This window comes from Mustela erminea, chromosome 10 (genome assembly GCF_009829155.1).
Source record: "Mustela erminea isolate mMusErm1 chromosome 10, mMusErm1.Pri, whole genome shotgun sequence".
In the NCBI taxonomy this organism is placed as follows: domain Eukaryota; kingdom Metazoa; phylum Chordata; class Mammalia; order Carnivora; family Mustelidae; genus Mustela; species Mustela erminea.
Window position 1 is genome coordinate 1,762,695 of NC_045623.1, and position 18,839 is coordinate 1,781,533.

General features: G+C 47.5%; 2 protein-coding genes across 6 annotated transcripts; both read right to left on the minus strand.

Annotated features, from left to right (window-relative positions):
* Window positions 1-105: 105 nt before the first annotated feature.
* TMOD4 (tropomodulin 4) lies at window positions 106-4,876 on the minus strand. 4 transcript variants are annotated; one of them, XM_032302139.1, is made up of 10 exons: window positions 4,694-4,867; window positions 3,494-3,658; window positions 3,135-3,291; window positions 2,701-2,817; window positions 2,073-2,162; window positions 1,759-1,889; window positions 1,559-1,666; window positions 1,023-1,166; window positions 618-762; window positions 106-221 (listed from the first exon to the last, which is right to left on the minus strand). In XM_032302139.1, the coding sequence occupies exons 2-10, from the start codon at window positions 3,614-3,616 to the stop codon at window positions 199-201; spliced, it is 1,038 nt and encodes a 345-aa protein (XP_032158030.1). In that variant the 5' UTR covers window positions 3,617-3,658; window positions 4,694-4,867; the 3' UTR covers window positions 106-198. The 4 variants fall into 4 exon arrangements, with proteins under 4 accessions (XP_032158030.1, XP_032158029.1, XP_032158032.1 ...); XM_032302138.1 differs by having other exon boundaries at window positions 4,666-4,866; XM_032302141.1 differs by lacking the exon at window positions 3,494-3,658 and having other exon boundaries at window positions 4,694-4,876.
* A 549-nt stretch (window positions 4,877-5,425) lies between these two features.
* Window positions 5,426-17,748, minus strand: VPS72 (vacuolar protein sorting 72 homolog). 2 transcript variants are annotated; one of them, XM_032360700.1, is made up of 6 exons: window positions 17,546-17,748; window positions 12,841-12,993; window positions 12,534-12,648; window positions 11,585-11,761; window positions 6,303-6,447; window positions 5,426-6,025 (listed from the first exon to the last, which is right to left on the minus strand). In XM_032360700.1, exons 1-6 carry the CDS (start codon window positions 17,660-17,662, stop codon window positions 5,608-5,610), a joined length of 1,125 nt encoding a protein of 374 aa, XP_032216591.1. In that variant the 5' UTR covers window positions 17,663-17,748; the 3' UTR covers window positions 5,426-5,607. The 2 variants fall into 2 exon arrangements, with proteins under 2 accessions (XP_032216591.1, XP_032216592.1); XM_032360701.1 differs by having other exon boundaries at window positions 5,426-5,995; window positions 17,546-17,747.
* Between the last annotated feature and the right edge of the window lie 1,091 nt (window positions 17,749-18,839).

Genomic DNA, 18,839 nt, shown 5'->3' on the forward strand with positions numbered 1-18,839 from the left:
CTGCTGATCCCCAGAGTATAAATAATCCCCTATGAACTGGCAGTAACCCTTGGGGGTTAGCGCCAAGATTCCCACCCCAAAGCCCAAGGAAGGAGGCAGGCAGAATGGACAGAAGGGCCTTTATTTACAGGAAGGGGAGAGATGAGGATTTAGACATTCAGGGCTCCCAGCTCTAGTTGGTAAGGGGAAAAGGTAGTGTTATCTCTTTTTTTGCTGGCGACCTGTAACGGGAGAGAGTAAACACAAGCCTTTGTTCCATCTTCTCCTTCCTACAAAGATGCTCTTCTTCCCCTTTCCAGTTCCTCGGCCAGACTCTTAAAGAGGTAATGTCTTCGGCCAGCAAGCATACCCACCCCTCATTAACAAAGCAAAATAAGAAATGACATGGCAAATAAAAATACCATGCCCACAAACAGGTATGTCTAGATTCTTTTCCTCCTTTCTACAGGTATAAATTTGGGGCAGGGGACTTTTCTATCTACTTTCTGGTCACTTAGGACTTCTCATGAGATTATTGCTTTGGCAGCACCCCAGGCTATTAGTCACTAAGTCAGCTTTCCAGAGGATCCACTACTTCCTTGCCCTTTCCTCCATAGAACATGTCTGCATTTACTCACGTAGTTCATTGTTCCGGGTCATGGCCTGGGCCGCCCGAGCTCGTGGCCCCTGCTGTGTAAAGTGGTAGCCAAAGCGGACAATGGAGGGACACTGTTCCAGCACAGTGGCCATCTCCATCTCCACTGCATCGCCAGGCCACTGGCGCTAGGGGAGGGAGAGATGAGACCCATCAGCTACACTCTCTGTGTTGTTCATGGCCCCATACCACCAACCCTTTGGGGGGTCAAAGAAGCTTGTTTCATCACAGTGGGTGATGAGGAGCTGACTTGGCTCCCTTCATAGAGACAAGGAAGAGGAGAATTCAAATAAAAGTAGATGAGATCCTGACCCAGTAGTGGCTGCCCAAAGGAAGAGAGTCAGTGAATATTAGCTGAATGCAAAGACCAGAGGAAGGGAATGCTGACCTGGTTGTCTACACGGAGCTCAGTGAGTGTGGCATTTTCCCGAACTGCCTTCAGCACAGCCATGAGCCCTGTGCTGCTGATGAAGTTGGATTCAATGTTCAAGCTCTGGAGGCTACGATTCTCACGCAACATGTCTGCCACCGCCTGGGGAGTAGGGACTTGGGTTAGGATTAGGGGACAGTTTCACAAGTGACTGAGGAAAGAGAGAACAGGAGCAAGAGGGAACACAGCTCTTTAAGAAGAGGCCTTGAGGAGCTAGAGGCTAGAGGGAGACGGAAGGGAATGCAGGTAGTAGGGGAAGCACAGAGGTAAGCGTGTGGTGGAGTCGGTGGGCTGATGAGACGGTTGTGGCTCTCTGAGAAGGCAATCTGAAGATTTCAGAGCAATGAGCCATAGGAGTGAGGGTAGAGTCTCCATCAAGCTACCCTAAGAGAACATGATGGGAATAGCACCCCCAGCACAACCCCTTCGGACAGCCCTGGTGGGGGTACATGTCATGGTACGGAGGGAGGGCTAGGGATTTCAAGTTGCCTTACATTGGCAATGGGGTCACCACTCCTTGTGGCCACCAGACTGAAGCTCCGGACGTAGGTATTTGTCTTCATTGCCTCACATAACTCTGTTAGCATGGGGATCGGGATGTCCTGTCACAGGGGAAGAGATGGCAGGCTAAGGGACTCACGTATCTGGGACTCACATAGTTTAGTGGGAAGAATGGCAGGGGGCGATCAGATACCTGTATGTTATTGAGGTTCACCTCCTGTAGCTCCTTGTCATTGTTTCGAACACTCTTTAGGATCTCCTCGATGTTTGTGGGATTTGGGGGCTCATCTGGCACTGGTTTGTACTTGTCAGGCTGCACCACGCCTGGTGGGTGAGGACCAGAAGGAAACCCCAATATGTCTCCCACAATCTCCTCCCCATTGGTTCTCCTATTATTCATGTACCATACTCTCTCCATGATCCCCCTGTCTCACCCTTCACTACCTTTCCTCTGACTTTGGGACTGCCTGCCAAAGCCCCGGGTGCCATGCCCCCAGACACACTTACTGCTGATGCCTTCCGTGTTGCAAATCTCTCCGCTGCAGATGGCGTCATAGTATTGCTTGTTGCTCATCAGAGTGTACATGCCCAGAATTGCTGGAGAGAGCAAGTAGAGGGGCCACGGGTTTGTTCCCAGCCCCCCTCCCTCCTCATTCTGAATCAGTTGTAGTTTTAAGGCCTGACCTCTTCGCTCTTCCAACGAGGTTCCCACTATCCCTAGGTCCCAGAGTTCCCTTCCATGAACTGCTTAAGGTGGTGGTTTTTAAGACTTTGAGACAGGGCTAAGGGTAGGTCCCTAAAGAACCCCTAGAGGATGAGGGAGAGAAAAACAACAGCATTTCACATTCAGGAAAAAAGGGTGTGTGTGTGAGAGTGAGGGAGTCTGACTTTCTCCTGTTTTCAGCCGGGGTAGTTCCACTTTTATCTGCCTTACAATCCCTGTAAAATTGCCTTTGAGATGTGAACGACGAAATTAAAAAATGAACGAGTGAATATATAAACCAAAAAAATTTTTTAAACCACGACCTGAGGCTTTCTGTGTCCTATTCAGGGCCTTCCTCACTAGTCCCATGCCCTGGGTGGAAACCCCTGGCCCTGGTGTCCCCGCCCTCCTCAACTTCCCACAGCAGCCCACCTGCAATATCACACATTTCAGCATCTGTGGCATTGGCGAGTGCCTCTTCCAGTTCAGGCTCCAGGGTGATCTGCTCCTGTGCAGGAATTTCTCTCTTGGGCTGAATATAGGGTTTCCCTGATGGGGAGATGAAGGATGGTTCAGGTAGAGGTCATTCCTCCTAAGATCCTGGTCTCCAGCTTCCTTTCCTTCTCCAGGAGGTAGAGGTCTGGGTCATTAGGGGCCACTGTAAAGCCTGAGTCCTCTACCAGCTCAGGACTACTGGGTCCCCTGATCTCTTCTAAAAGTTGAAGAGTGAAAGATGGCATGTAGGTTTCAGGGTGGCCAAGTCCCTGGGCAGCTAGAAGCTGGAAGGTGGGAGGGAAGCTGGAGGGGGTACACTTGAGAGACACCCATTTGGATTTGGGTAGGCATGGTTGTTAGGGTCTCAATACCTTTCTTCTCGCCTGTGAAGGGCACCAAGTCATCACGCTCTTTGACCTCTAGTGCCTGCTGCTCCAGGTACTGCAAAAGGGCATCCCGGTCCAGGGGCCCTGTTGGACTCTTCTTTGTCTGATCACGTTGTCGTAGTCCAGCTGGCAGGAGCATATTCTTAGGGATGAGTTTTGGGGAGCAAGTAAGACCTCTGATCTGGAGCACCTCCAGGGCTCCCTAAAACATCTACAGACACCTTTTCCCTGGCCCCCTGGGGACTCCAAGCCCTGTAGGCAGCCCTGAACTTAGCCACCCAGGACCCCTCACCCTTCCCAAATGCCTGGAGACTGCTCCTGGTCGCCTGTGCTGGGGCCCCTACCTCGGGGTCCATCTCCTGTAGCTCGCAGTCCAGCTGCTCTAGCTCCTCAGGGCTCAAGGTCCTTAGGATCTCATCTTCATCTATGTCTCTGTATTTCTCCAGTTCCTTCTGATACGATGACATGATGGCCCCCACCCCCTCCCCACTGTGTGGCACTCACGGAGCCTGGGGGACATGGGGAAAGTGATTGGATAATGGAAAGATGTACACAGACGTAGCAGGACATAAACCAGCCGAAGGTAGAACAATGAACTAGATGCCTTGGAGGTTAGAAATCTAGTCAGGCATGGGAAGATGGGGAGAGGTTATGTTGTGTAGTTAGAACCAGAGCTTGCTTCTTCTTGCTTCCCCAGCTTCAGCCACTCTGGATGGGGATCCCAGGCATCCAAGCTGGATTTATCTGCCCATTGTATGACAGAGAAATCCTGGCAGCACCCTCCCCTATAACCTTGCCCGTTGGTGCCTCTTGCCCAAGCACAGCTGTCAAGGCCCCTGCCAACACAGCTGGCCCCATGCCCAGTTCCCATTGAGAGGAAGGGGGGCATACAGAGAACTTCAGGGAAATTCCTCCTCTCTTCCTCATATTCCAGCCTTTTCCCTAAACTGGTTTAAGAAAGCAAGGTGGGGGGGTTGGGAGTAAAAGAGACAGTTCTCTTCCTCTACCCTCATTTCCTCTTTTATTGTGGGGGAATCACAATTTCACTTTCTATGTTTGCTAAAACTCTAAATCCCAAGGGAAAGCAAGGGCTCAGAAGAGCTGGGGGACTTCCAGGTTGGGGGAAGGGTGGTACGGTCTCAGAAGGGACCGAGTCCCTACAATTTGTCCCTGGCTTTGGACGGGAAGGTGACACCGGACCAATGGTTGTGAAAAGCCTTCTAAATGCGATAAAGTTTCTCTAAAAACAGTAGGAAGATTAAACTCACAGTCTTTTACATTAGGGAAAATACACACAAGCTACACATACACACCATGCCAAATATGAAAGACCCAGAAAGTGTGTGAGATACTTGCACCGACAATGTAAACTACTGTTAAGAGATAGGACGGACGGTGGCAGAAACATATGCTGAGAGACAGAGACACACTCCGTATCATTCCCAATAGGAGACACCCCTCTCCTCCCATCTCCCGCCAGGCTCTGATCCATAAGCCCCCTGCCTTCCCCACCTACCAGTCCTGGTGGCCACCTCCCTTCTCACCTCCCCTTCTGTCAGTTGGTCTGTTGGTGCTACTGGAGCACTGTCCCAGCAGCGGGAGGAGCCCAGTGCTGGGGAAGAGGGTGGGGGAACAGTGAGCTCAGCATTTTATTATTTTAGCTCTGGCCAGGTGGGGGGTGGTGGGAGATCACATATACACAGCCCCCATACCCTGCCCGGCCCTGAGAGCCTCTAGTGGCCACCAACAGCCATGGCACTTCCTTCCCCTTGTGCGTAGCAGCCTCAGTCTGAGCAACTGTTCTAGGAGAATCACCCAGTTCCTACTTATTTGGTGCCTTGCTATATTCCAAGCAGTGACTACAAGGTGATATAAAGGTAAGTATAAGAATTTTGTTTGGGGGGGCGCCTGGGTGGCTCAGTGGATTAAAGCCTCTGCCTTCAGCTCAGGTCATGATCTCAGGGTCCTGGGATTGAGCCCCACGTCAGGCTCTCTGCTTTGCAGGGAGCCTGCTTCCTCCCTTCTCTCTTTCTGCCTGCCTCTCTGCCTACTTGTGATCTCTCTCTCTCTGTGTCAAATAAATAAAATTAAAAAAAAAAAAAAGAATTTTGTTTGGATGTCTAATTTAAAGGTATTTATAATCCAGCTGCAGGAATGAATACTTAGAATTTTAAAAAGGAAGCTCACGATCAACTCTATTAAATAAAATGAAGACCCTTATATACTCAGACATTCACAAAGACTTCTTGCTCCCAATTCCAGATCAGACACCAGACGAAGGGGATGCTTCTTTTTTATTAGATTAAAAAACACAAAACCAGCAGGAACCGGGGGGAAAGAAATATAGAAAAGGGCTGGGCAAAGTTCAGAGCTGACAAAGGGAAGAAGTAGGGAGACAAGGGGAAACATGAAGAGCCCCAAGTCAGGGCAGGAGAGGGGTTTCCAAGGACTAAGCATCTTATTTGATGACAATTTTCTGGCGCAAGGCTCGGGGCCCAGAACCAGGGAGGGGCTCAGGAGGTGGCGGGCCAGGGCCCAGCGCTGAGGCAGTGGGCGGCAGTCCGTGGGCAGTGATGTACTTCTTGTAGGCCTCACGGATGATCTTGAAGGCTCGAGCAGTGGCATAGGGGATGTCTGTGACAGGGTCCCGGTACAGGGCTGGCCGATGGGTGACAGGGCAGACCTCCCGAACAGGGACCTTTGGGGGCCGCCCTTGGGGAAACCATTCCTCAAATGTTGCATCATCGCTAAAAGTGATGAAGGTACGGGAGCAGCGAGCTGGAGGGACGATGGGTCCAGTGCCTGCACGGGGAGTCAGCGCAGAGGCTGTGGGAGTAGGATCCAGTCTAAGGGGAGAGACAGAAACACAAAAACTTCTGAGGAGAAAAAACAACAGATAAAGAGAGATCAGACAGGCAAGGAAAGAGATGAAGGAGGCAGAGTGATGAGAACGTTCTGAGAGAATCAAAGTGACAGATGGGGAAAAGCAAGCTGGGTTGAATGAAAAACTGGAGAATGAGGAGAAGCTAAAAGAAACACGGAGCTGAGGGAAAAGGGCTCTGAAGGACATCCGTGTGTTGGAGAGAGCTGCGTGAGGAGAGCTAAGGAGGGCAGGAGAAGGCTCTCTCCCCTTCTTCCTTGTGACACACTCACCCTTCCACATCCACATTCTCCTCTTTAGGGCCTGGCTCCCCAACAAGCGGCACCGTCACCGAATGATAGGTGATTATGGGCCCTGGGCACTTCCGCTTCTTGTGCACCTGCTTCTTTTTGTCAGCCTCGAGCCTCTCGTATGTCTCTTCAGGGTCAAAGGAAAGAATGAGGGGAAGGTGAGTTCCCCCTGTGCCCAAAGTCACTTCTGTCCCACAGTCTTGACGACCTTCCTGGCTGTCCAGTCTCTGCCTAAGCCATTCACACAAATCCTGAGGCCCCCTCGCACCTCTACTTCTGACGTTTTCTGCTTGCCCCCAATATCCTCTCTGCCCATTTCTCCTGTCCACTTGGTTTCTCATGAACTCAGAAGAGGGGGACTTAGAACTAGAAGAGACCCTTGGATAAGGAGCCTGCTGTTTCCCTCTGTATCCCTCCACAGCTGCCCTGTCCACTTGCTCTCAGCAAGAGCATCTCGCTGTGTCTTCAGGCATCTTTGGTCATTACAGAGCTCCTTCCTATTTTAAGCTGAAATATGATGCCTGATGACAGTTTTATCTTTTGGGGCTATAAAGAATGCAGGTCTGGTCTGTCTTCCATATGACAGTCCTTTACACAGTTGAAGTTATTGTCCATGTCTCTCCAGGCTGATCACAATGCCCATTTCACCAAGCCATTCCTCGTAAAAATGGTTTTGAGATACACTCTCAGAGGTTATAAGCTGGGCAGCCCACTTAAGTGTTTTGTGTGATCTGTTTTGTATTGTATTATTTTATTTTATTTTTTTAAGATTTATTCGGGGGAGGGGATAGAGTGTGTGAGCACATGGTGGGATGGGGAGAGGGAGAGAATCCTCAAGCAGATTCCCTGCTGCTACAGCCTGATGTAGAGCCCAATCCCAGGACCCTGAGATCATGACCTCAGCTGAAATCAAGAGCTGGATATTTAACTGACTGAGCCACGTAGACGCCCTAAGGAAATTACATTTAAACAGAGATTTCAGGGCACCTGGGTGGCTCAGTCGTTTAGCATCTGCCTTTGGCTTAGGTCATGATCCCGGAGACCTGGGATCAAGCCCAGCATGGGGCTCCCCGTTAATGGGAAGCCTGCTTCTCCCTCTCCCACTCCCACTACTTGTATTACCTCTCTTGCTGTGTCTCTCTCTCTGTCAAATAAATAAATAAATAAAATCTTTAAAAAGTACATAAACATAGAGATTTCTGGTTCCTCTTAAAATAACAGGAAAATCTGGCAACCCTGCACTTGCATTGTCATGTGGCAACAACGAGCTGAGCGAATAGCTGCCTCTCCTTCCGAGCACTCTTGTAATTCACCACAGTTCCCTGGCGGACTAGTGACACTGCACTACAGCAGTTTGTGGTTCCAATACACGTCTCTTCCTCAAGGACAATGACTGTGACTCATTACTACCTACATATTCCCGGAGCTGGGCAGTGTTCCGCACATTACAGGCACTCAACAAGTATTTGTTAATGCTCTGTGGTCAGAAATATTCCTGTCCCTTTCCGCTGAATGAACTCCAAATTTCTGTTTCTTAAATGTGGGTACAATCCTCAAGATAAAGTCGGGTCAGAAAAGTGTGCTCTGGGAACCCCACCAATGATTTAGCCTCTTTTGAACTTGGAATTCGGATAGGTAATATTGCTTTCTTTCCTTTCAGCCAACCTTCAAACCCTTCTCCTTTCGAACACTTCCCTGTGCCTTCCAGAAATCCTCCATAATCAACCAATGCATCTATGTCCTCTAGTTGCTCCCTCACCATGCCCTCGGCAACTTGTCTTCCCAGAAGCCCATCACCCTGTCAGGCCCTGCTCTCCCTGCAACCCTCTGGCAGAGGCTGCTCATCCTGCCACATCCCAAGCAGGGCTTGCCTGTGTCCTGCTGAGCGCACTTGGCGCTTTACACCACAGCTCCTCTACCCATCTGCAGACCCACCTCCCCGCTGACATAGATGCCACTGGGTTAGATCACCTCTCCTTCCTGTCATGCTCCCTCCCTCCCTCACCGAAGACTTCAGCAATCCTTTCCACTCTTCCTCTCCACCAACTCCTGTCATCCTACGTCACGCCGGTGACCTCAAACATGCACACACGGGTAATCCCTTCAACCTTCCAACCCCACAGTTTCTTTACCAATCTCATATCTCAACAATCTTCCTGTCTAGGACACTTGAGTTATTCCATTCCACTCCAGCTACAGCCCATACTTCGTTACTGCCTGCAACTGCCCCAGCTCTGAAATACTGCAATCACTCATCCCAGGCTCTGGCCCCAACATCCTACCCTTTGGGTCTTTTGCTAGATACCTCTGTTCTTCCTCCCGTACACAGACCTCTCCATATTCTCTCTCCCTAGTGGCCCCTTCCAGGCTTCATTTCCTTTGTAAATCAAGGTTAGGTTCCTCAGTCTATCATTTTAGTCACTCTTATCAATCAAAACTCCATGTCCCAGACCTGGATTGCTGAGTGCTCCTGGAAAAGTATTACACAACAGGGCAGACTATGAACGCATGTTCCCCCCAATTTTTTTTTTTTTAAAGATTTTATTTATTTATTTGACAGAGAGAGATCACAAGTAAGCAGAGAGGCAGCCAGAGAGAGGAGGAAGCAGGCTCCCCGCAGAGCAGAGCCCGATGCGGGGCTCGATCCCAGGACCCTGAGATCATGACCCGAGCCGAAGGCAGAGGCCCCAACCCACTGAGCCACCCAGGCGCCCCATGTTCCCAAAATTTAAGACTCCCCCAACATCAACAGAATATTCTATCTCAAAATTTCAAACACTCTTCACTCTCCCCTCAAGCTTTCAACCCTATGCCCAACACCTGACAGGTGATAGTGCCTAAAAAACATCAGATGAGAACCACTCCAACGTCCTGTTATGGGTTACTAACCTCCAACTATAAGCCATCCTCCCTCCCTCCCTCTTAAGCTAATTCCTTCACCTGTGCTCTAGCTACCCCTTCTCCGAAAACCTGCACTATTAACTATCCTTTCTTCTTTGTCATTATACTCAGGTGCTTCTCATCAAAGACTGAGTTCCTCCGATCTTTGAATAAAACAAGCAAAGAAAACTCTACATTGACCCTAGACCCTATAGCTTTTATTCCTTCTTCCACCCTTCACAGCCAAACTTTTTAAGCCTGCTTCAAAATGGTGTGGTTCTCAAAAAGCGCTCTTTAAGGTCACCTCTGACTTCTTTGTCACCAAAACAAATGGACACTTCTCCATTCTCCTCTTGGGTGACATCTCTGCAGCATTCAGAAGAGACTCTCAAACATTCTCTTTGCTTGGCATTCTTAAGGCAATTCTCCTGGAGTTCTCTAACTCTCTGGCCACTGCTAAGCTCCTCTTTGATGAGCCCATTACATTCTAGTGTCTGCAGGATTCCCTTCGGCCTCTGTCTTCTCTTCCTCATGCTTTCTCCCTGGCTGATCTGACCACTCCAACATCAACAGTGCTATCTTTACTCAACAGACTTTCAAATTTGTTTCCAGCGCAGATCTTTTGCCCAAACCCGGGTGTGTACACTGAACTCTCATCACTGTACGGACTGTTTCTAGACCCCTCAAATTCAACATGTTCAAAAATGAACTCATTTTCCCCTGCCAAACAAGCTTCTGCAAGGTCTCCTATGTCAGTTACTGATGTAAGAAGCCTGGGAGTTACCCTCTTTACAGTGGTCCAAACCAACCAATGTGGTCAAAGGATGTGGACTCTAATTACAGTGACATCAAGGTCACCTCACTGTTTGTGATGGCTCTAAATCATTTCTGTTTTGAGGGACAGCTACTGCTTGAAAGCACTGAATTACCATTATACAGATAAAGATTAAATATCCAATTTTAAAGTCAGTATAATGAAACAGTCATGAAAATATATCCTGAAGATATTGGAAGTGAAGTAAACCTTTTCTCAATCATTGTGTTCTTTTGGAGTTATCTAAATTTGAGAAATATAAAAAGTGGAATGGATTGGGTCTCAGATATTCTGTGTAAAGAATCTTCCACTCCACATTTGGGCTATAAACATTCAACCAGGGGTGCCTGGGTGGCTCAGTGGGTTAAGCCACTGCCTTCGGCTCAGGTCATGATCTCAGGGTCCTGGGATCGAGTCCCGCATCGGGCTCTCTGCTCAGCAGGGAGCCTGCTTCCCTCTCTCTCTCTGCCTGCCTCTCTGTCTACTTGTGATCTCTCTCTGTAAAATAAATAAATAAAATCTTTAAAACAAACAAACAAACAAACATTCAACTATACATTCTTGCTCACGTAAGAGAAAAATTCAGAGAAAGAAAGACTGGGGTGGGGGGCGGTATAGAGAAAGAAAAAGAACAGATTAAATACTACAGCTGATTCTGTGTTATTTCACCCAATGAAAGTATGCCCCACACTAAGCATTTGATGGGATGTGTGCAATCTGCTATTCCCTCATGTACTCTCATGATTTAAGACTCTCAACACCCTATAAAGGAATGTGTGTTCTGGAGCACGTGGGTGGCTAAGTCAGTTAAGCATCCAACCCCCTGATTTCAGTTCAGGTCTTGATCTCAGAGTTGTAAGATCCTCTCTCCCTTTTCCTTTGCCCATCCCACTGTAACCCTCCCCCAGCATTCTCACTCTCTTAAAAAAAAAAAAGTATGTTTTGTACAGTCTATTATTGTACACAACTGTGTACTCAGCATATAAACTGAAGAGATTTTAAAGAATTTTTTCTTTAAAATAGTTCATCTTGTGGTGCTTGGTTGGCTCTGTGGGTTAAAGCGTCTGTCTTCGGCTCAGGTCATGATCCCAGGGTCCTGGGATCAAGCCTCGAATCGGGCTCTCTGCTTGGCAGGGAGCCTGCTTCCTCCTCTCTCTCTGCCTGCCTCTCTGCCTACTTGTGATACCTCTGTCAAATAAATAAACAAATTAATAAAATAGTTCATCTCATGAACTAATTCTGGAAAATTTCTAATTTTCATGATTATCATTAAATCAGGCACTTTGTAAACCAGAACCGCAAGATACAAGTAGGTTAAGTAATTTGCTGGCAGTCTTATAGCAAGCGAACAGCACAACTAGGATTTGAACTTGGTTCTATGCAATTCTTACACTTCCTCTTCCCTGTAACTTGTACTTTAGAGCTCTGCTAACTGCCTTGTTTCTTGTTCCTCATCCCTCACTCTGCATTTCCTTTGATTCCCTCGTTCAGAGTCTCCATCTCCCCAGCTGCTCAGGTCCTCCAGTCTCCATTTTTCTCAGGCCCCTCAGCCCTCTGACCACAGACTGACCCAGTGAACGTAAGTTGAGCTCCTCTGTGATCTTGGCCTCTCTGAGCAGCTCTTCCTGGGTCAGTGGCCGTTCACAGTGGGGCCCCTTTCGCCGCCGTGACTGGCCCTGCCTCTCTTGTACCCGAAGGAATGTCTGCCGTGTATGCTCAGCTGTAGACTGACGCATAGACTTCCGACCTGGGAAAGAAGTAAGAGAGGAAGAAATCTTTGAATTCATGTCCACCTCTTTTATTTATTTATTTTCAAAATTTTAAAACTTGTTTGGAAATCATTTCAAACTTATAAAAAGGTTGCAAGAAGAGTCCACAGAATACCTATGTATCCCTTACCAGATCAACTCCTGTGAAGCTTTTGCCCCATTTGCATTGCATATGTTTTCCCAAATGATCTGAGGGTTAAGCTGCACACATCTTAGCTCTTGACCTTAAATACTTTAGTGTATATTTCCCAAGAATAAGGGTTTTCTAGGTACCTGGGTGGCTCAGTCCGTTAAGCAGCTGCTTTCTGCTCAGGTCACGATCCCACATCGGGCTGCCTGCTCAGCAGCAGGCAGCCTGTTTCTCACTCTGTCCCTACCCCAAGGGCGCTCTTTCTCTCTCAAATAAATAAATAAAATCTTAAAAAAAGAAAAAAAAAAAAAAGAATAGGATGCCTGGGTGGCTCAGTTGGTTGGGCAGCTGCCTTTGGCTCAGGTCATGATCCTGGAGTCCCAGGATCGAGTCATACATCGGGCTCCCTGCTTAGTGGGGAGTCTGCTTCTCCCTCTGACCTCTCCCCTCTCATGCCCTCTCAAACAAATAAATAAAATCATTACTAAAATAATAATAATAACAATAGTTTTTCTTATATAGCCATAGTACAGTTATCAGCTTTGGTAAACTTAACACTGATACAATACTTTATCATTATGTTCCAATTTTGTCAATTGACTCAAAACATCTGCACTCACTGTCAGAGCCATCATCCTGTAGTTCTAGTGGCAGCAGTGCCTTCTCTTCTCGGGCCTTCTGAGAGCTACCAGCTGGAGTGCTGACCTTTCGAGGCCTCAAGCTCTTGAGAGGCTCCTGGGGAGAGATTGGAATCAGATACCAGGGAATAAAAGTGACAAGGAAAAAGATGAGGATCTTAAGAGAAAACTAGCACTGCAGGAAATTGGACTGTTGGGGGTGGGGGAGCAGAGTACTGGGACCTCATGAAGGGCACAACAGAAATGATGAAATTATGGAAGTACAAGAAAACCAGGATACCCTCAGCACCTTATATGCTTTGGTGACTACTCGGCGCTTCCTTCTTGGCTCTTCTGCTTCTCCATCACTGGATGGTTCATCCCCTTCATCAATGTCAAAGTCAGAGTCCACCTCATCCTCTGTGTCTGACTGGTCCCCTTGATACTCATCATCACCTGATTCCTGAGGACATAGGGAGATGAGGTTCTCACTGTCACTGAGTCATCAGTGCCCCTCCAGGAACAGACTCTCTTTGCTTTCTTGATTTAAGAGTTGCTCCGCTCTCCTTCCCAACCCAGCCCTTCAATTTCTTCAGGCAAGAAGCCTTCCAAGCTGATGGCCTTTGGCACCAGCACCACCCCTTCCAGATTAATCAACTGCTCTTTACTTGTTGCACACTGTGTTAAATGCTGGGATACAAAGGATGTGGTTTGATCTCTACCTTCAGGGGTCTCACAGTCTGGCAGAAGACAGGACTTAGTGTAAAAGGAAGTTTGAATACAAAGCAACTATAAAGTATCAAACAGTACTAAACAGTACTAAAATGTTACAGGAGGGACACCTGGGTAGCTCAGTCAGTTAAGTGGTCAACTCCTGATTTCAGCCCAGGTCATGATCTCAGGGTCCCGAGATTGAGCCACATGTTGGGCTCTGTGCTCAGCTCAGCGGAGAGTGTGCTTGAGGATTCTCTCTCCTCTCCCTCTGCCCCTGCTCCCGCTTTCTCTCTCTATCAAATAAATAAATAAATAAATCTTTTTAAAAAAAATTATTATTTTTTTAAAAATATTTTATTTATTTATTTGACAGAGAGAGATCACAAGTACGCAGAGAGGCAGGCAGAGAGAGAGAGAGAGGAGGAAGCAGGCTCCCCGCCGAGCACAGAGCCCAACACGGGACTCGATCCCAGGACCCTGAGATCATGACCCGAGCCGAAGGCAGCGGCTTAACCCACTGAGCCACCCAGGCGCCCCAATAAATCTTTTTAAAAGTACAGGAGCTCAGAGGAAGGCACACTTCCCATAGACTGGTGGTCTGGGAAGGTCTAAACTTTACACTTTATTCATTTAGAGCAGGGATTGGCAAACTTTTACTGTGAAGGGCCAGAACAGTGGGCCACATTTGACCAGCAGGTCAGGGTTTGCTGAGCCCTGTTTTAGACTCTAAAGAACAAAGATGACTTGAGTTGTGGTTTAAAATACTGGGAGGGATGCCTGGGTGGCTCAGTCGGTTAAGTCACTGCCTTCCACTCAGGTCATGATCCCAGGGTCCTGGGATGAGTCCCACATCAGTCTCCTTGCTCAGCAAGGAGCCTGCTTCCCCCTCCCCCTCTGCCTGCCTCTCTGCCTACTTGTGATCTCTCTGTCGAATAAATAAATAAAGTCTTTAAAAATAAATAAATAAAATAAAATACTGGTAGTGTTCAGGCAGCCAAGAGGGCAGAGATATCATGGAACAGCAAGAAAAAAGGTGCAGAAGCAGGAATGTGTATACTTTGTTTATGGAATAAATATTTAGACCTAAGTAAAGCAGGTTTGTCTTGGTAAAGAAATCTTCCTAGCTGACTGCCTTTGATTCCAGCACAGCCTTCTTCCAACATTAACTAACTGCCCTATGCTAGAAGACTTGAAAAGACGGCATTCGGTCAATAGAGAAACTTACATATCAGGCTAATAAATTCATGACTTATATAATTTATAAGCAAGTGATTCTCAATCCTCTCCCTCTCCTTACTTGTCCCACTACTGATAATCATTGCTGACATAAACTTATGAGAAATAGGTCTCATTCCTCAGGTGTGTTGGAACAGATAAATTATGGGGTACCAGTATTCCATATAATGGGGAGCCAAAGAAGACTTGGGGAAATAGAAAAACTGTATACAAGGGGTGTTTCAGAAAGCTCTGGAGGTATGTAGCTGAGTGGAGAAGAGAACATAGAGTATAGCCTAGAATTGAGGGGCTACAGGTCAGGGCTAGAATGGCAGTCACATCGAAAAGTAAAGGGAGGGACGCCTGGGTGGCTCAGTTGGTTGGACGACTGCCTTCGGCGCAGGTCATGATCCCGGAGTCCCGGGATCGAGTCCCGCATCAGGCTCCCAGCTCCATGGGGAGTCTGCTTCTCTCTCTGACCTTCTCCTCGCTCATGTTCTCTCTCACTGTCTCTCTCTCAAACAAATAAATAAAATCTTTAAAAAAAAAAAAAAAAGAAAAAAAAAAAAAGAAAAGTAAAGGGAAAAACACAGTTGGGGGCAGGGGAGTCAACTGGGCAGGGTGGCACCTCAAACATGTGGCTCTCCCTTCAATCAATGATGTAGACCAACAAGCTGATCTTGGTACACATGCTGCCAAAGCAGGCAAATAGCACAGACAGTTGACACTCCAAGCTAGCCAGAGTTCAATCTTGCACAGATGACCATCATTTCCTCCCAACTGATGTTTGTGAAAGACAGCCTGGGAACACATTAATCCCCTAGCTCTAAGTATTAAGTCATCTCACCAGAGAGTAGTTCAACCACACGGTAGCTTAATGTTCAATCAAAATGCTTTCACTAAGTTATGGATTTACTACCATTCCTTTGGCTTTCATCAAGGGTCATTAATAGCCATGACCAGATAAGAGAATGTTTCTACATTATCTACTGAACCCCTGCTACTTTATATCTTATACAAGAATGCAATTCTTCCTGGGATTTAATGCTGAATAAGTTTCTCTCTCTTAAAGAATGTATATGCCTCTTTCTTACTGAAAAAAGAAATTCAGGGCTTGGCTGCCAGGAAGTTCACAGCTAAATTTAATATCAATTGCTATTACCAATTTAGCAGAGGCTCCTGGTATCAATTACTTCAGATCTGTCTCTATTTTTACTGTTCCTACTTTTTGTTTGTATGGTAAGCCTCCTTTAATCTCTTTTGGAAGCATGAACGGTACATATTAAATAACGACTCATAAAATGACAGGAATAGGAAAATGGCCTTTGGGGGAGGGATGAGAACGTTCTATTTTAAACTATAGTTGGTCAGGGATGTGTAAGTAATGACTCCCAGTCATCAAGTCCTGTGGATTCAATTTCCTTAATTTGTCTTTTAACTTACTGCCCATGTTTCCCTACTCCCACTACCTCCTTCAAGCCATTCTCCTCATTAAAGAGTGAGCTTTCTAAAGTACATATTTGATCATGGTACTTTGATGAATGGATGGAGAGTAAACTCTCTAACACGGTTCACAAGGCCCAACATGGTCTGGCCTTTGCCTACTCCCTCCGGCCTTACCAACCTTTATTCTACTGTAAGGTTTGGAGAATGAAAGTAGGCATGCATATACCAGACCGAGACTCCATACCTTTACACATTCCACCCTAGACCCTTGGTGGGTTAACCTTTCTCCTTACCCCGGTCCCAGCCAAGGCTTACTTTTCATACTGTAGTGAGTTTAAACACTATGTTCCCTAGGGATGCCAATCCTGACCAATAACTTGGGCTCCCACATTTTACCACAGCATCTCTATACTTATCGTACTCTTTATCACACAGTATTTCAACTGTTAATCCAACTGGTTGCCCCACTGGGGTCAGGAATACAAACAAAGTGGTGTTTTCAATACTCTCTGCTTCCCCCAGAACTTAAAACAGTGGTTGGCCTGCCCTAGCTTCTCAAAAGATATTTTAAGAATGGACAGATTCAGGATGCCTGGGTGGCTCAGTAGGTTAAGCAGCTGCCCTTGGCTCAGGTCATGATGCCAGTGTCCTGGAATCCAGTCCCACATGGCTGGGGGTGGGGGGGGTGGGGGGGTGGTCCTTGCTCCGCGGGGAGCCTGCTTCTCCCTCTGCCTCTGCCTGCTTGTACTCTCTCTGTCTGACAAATAAATATAAAATCTTAAAAAAAAAAAAAAAGGACAGATTCAATCAGTACCAGGACCAACCTAATCCAGAGAATGGACGTATACCGTTGAAGAAAACAGACCATTTCTAAACTTACAGAGCTTACAACCTAATAGAAAAGTATAAACAGGGACGCCTGGGTGGCTCAGTTGGTTAGGCAGCTGCCTTTGGCTCAGGTCATGATCCCAGCGTCCTAGGATCGAGTCCCACATCGAGTTCCTTGCTCAGCGGGGAGCCTGCTTCTCCCTCTGCCTCTGCCTGCCTGTGCTTGCTTTCTCGCTCTCCCTCTGACAAATAAATAAAATAAAATCTTAAAAAAAAAAAAAAGAAAAGTATAAACAAGTAGGCAAACCAAATCTAATTACAATTTGAGCTCTATTCTATTAAGCAGCAGTCAAGGAAGGGTTAGTTAACTAAGGAGCATTTACATTAAGAGTTGAAAGCCGAAAAAAGAGCAGACTAGGCCCCTCTATCTTTTGAAGAGACTCCTTTCTGTACTTCAGGTGGACAGCTAGCTAGGCAGTGCGCCAACGAGTATATACCGCGTGACTACGATGAGCTCGCGCACGTTGTTAGACGTCGGAAGTGCGGTGAAACATGCAACCAGAGAAGTACACAATTGGTTTCTTCCATATTCTGGGGTGCCTCCGGAGAGCCCCTCCATCCCTGACCCCTCCAAACCCATCCAGGACTCCTCTCTCCAAGGCTCCATTTCATCCCCCGGCGACTCTCCCACCCGGTCTCCAGTACCAGCTCCCAGGTCTCCTCTACATTCCCCGCCCCCTTCTTTGTCCGAGGTTTCTGTTCTGGACTCCTTTTAGCTTCCTCCCCTCCCTCTTCCTGGGCCCGGCTCTTGCCTCCGTGAAACCCCCATAAGTCGTCTGGTAGAACTCATCTTCCTCCTCTGCCTCCAGGAGCCCAGAAAGCCGGTTCCCCGCAGTCTTCCGGGGGGCCCGGCCCCCAGCCAAACTCATCCTGCCTACCGAGACTGCGCCGCTACCAGCGGCCCCACACCCAGTGCGGCTATCGGAGCTCGGCGATCGACACCACTACCTGCGGATGGCAGGCGGCGGCGGAAGCCTCTGGTCCACAGGCAGACGTAGCAGAGCGTCGAGAGGCTTCCAGTTGCGTCCTCCAAGCCCTCCTCACTCTGCAGACCCGCCGGCTGCCAACGCGGAGATCACCCCAAACTCCCTGCCCTTGCTCTCGCCGACTTAACTGTGGAATGACTGGGTGTCACCAGGAGCCTTAGTACCCTAAGTCCAGAATTGGGGAGTCAACAAATTTTCACTTAGAAGAGGTCAGACCCCCCTCTGCTCCAGTCCGTTTTCCATTCTGCTTCTAGTAGTGAACGTTTTTAAAAACCCAGACTTTGTCTCTCTTCTACTCAAAGATCTTTAATGGCTGCCCGGCATCTTCAGATTAAAGTCCCAAATCCTTGAGGCAGAATAGTAGTGTGGTTAAGAGCATAGCTTTAGAGCCAGCCAGACTTGAATTTGAGTAGAAGTTAGTATTCTGGCTAGTAGAAGTTAGTGATTTTGGACAAGTGGCGGAATCTCGGTTTTCTCATCTGTAGAAGTGCAACTAGGGGTATCTGGCTGGCTCAGTGGATAGAGCATGGGACTCTTGATATCGGGGGTCGTGAGTTCAAGCCCCACTTGGGCCTGGAGCCTACTTAAGAAAAATGATAAAATGGAACTAATAATATCTACTTTTTAGGGACGCCTGGGTGGCTCAGTGGGTTAAAGCCTCTGCCTTCGGCTTACGTCATGATCTCAGGGTCCTGGGATCGAGCCCTGCATCGGGCTCCCTGCTCACTAGGAAGCCTGCTTCCCCTTCTCTCTCTCTCTCTCTCTCTGACGGCTGCTCTGCCTCTTTGTGATCTCTGTCTCGCTGTCAAATAAATAAATAAAATCTTTAAAAAAATATATCTACTTTTTAAAGTTGTTGAAAAAGGAGTGAGGGGATAGGGTGGCTGGGATAGGGATAGGGTGATGGACATTGGGGAGGGTAAGTGTTGTGAGCATTGTGTATTGTGTAAGACTGATGAATCACAGGCCTTACTCCTGAAACAAATATTATTATATAAATAAAGTTGTTGAAAAGGATAAGAGATATACTCCTTGTAAACTGCTTCACACAGGATTTAGT

Coding starts and splice junctions, on each gene's coding strand:
- TMOD4 (XM_032302139.1), bottom strand. CDS start 3,616: ATGTCATCGTATCAGAAGGAACTGGAGAAATACAGAGACATAGATGAA. Junction 2,818..3,134: donor CTTCACAGGCGAGAAGAAAG/GTATTGAGACCC, acceptor TCTCCCCATCAG/GGAAACCCTATATTCAGCCC. Junction 1,890..2,072: donor CAACACGGAAGGCATCAGCA/GTAAGTGTGTCT, acceptor CTCACCCACCAG/GCGTGGTGCAGCCTGACAAG.
- VPS72 (XM_032360700.1), bottom strand. CDS start 17,662: ATGAGTTTGGCTGGGGGCCGGGCCCCCCGGAAGACTGCGGGGAACCGG. Junction 6,448..11,584: donor GCTCAACTTACGTTCACTGG/GTCAGTCTGTGG, acceptor TTGACCCTGAAG/AGACATACGAGAGGCTCGAG. Junction 6,026..6,302: donor GAGAATGTGGATGTGGAAGG/GTGAGTGTGTCA, acceptor TTTTCTCCTCAG/AAGTTTTTGTGTTTCTGTCT.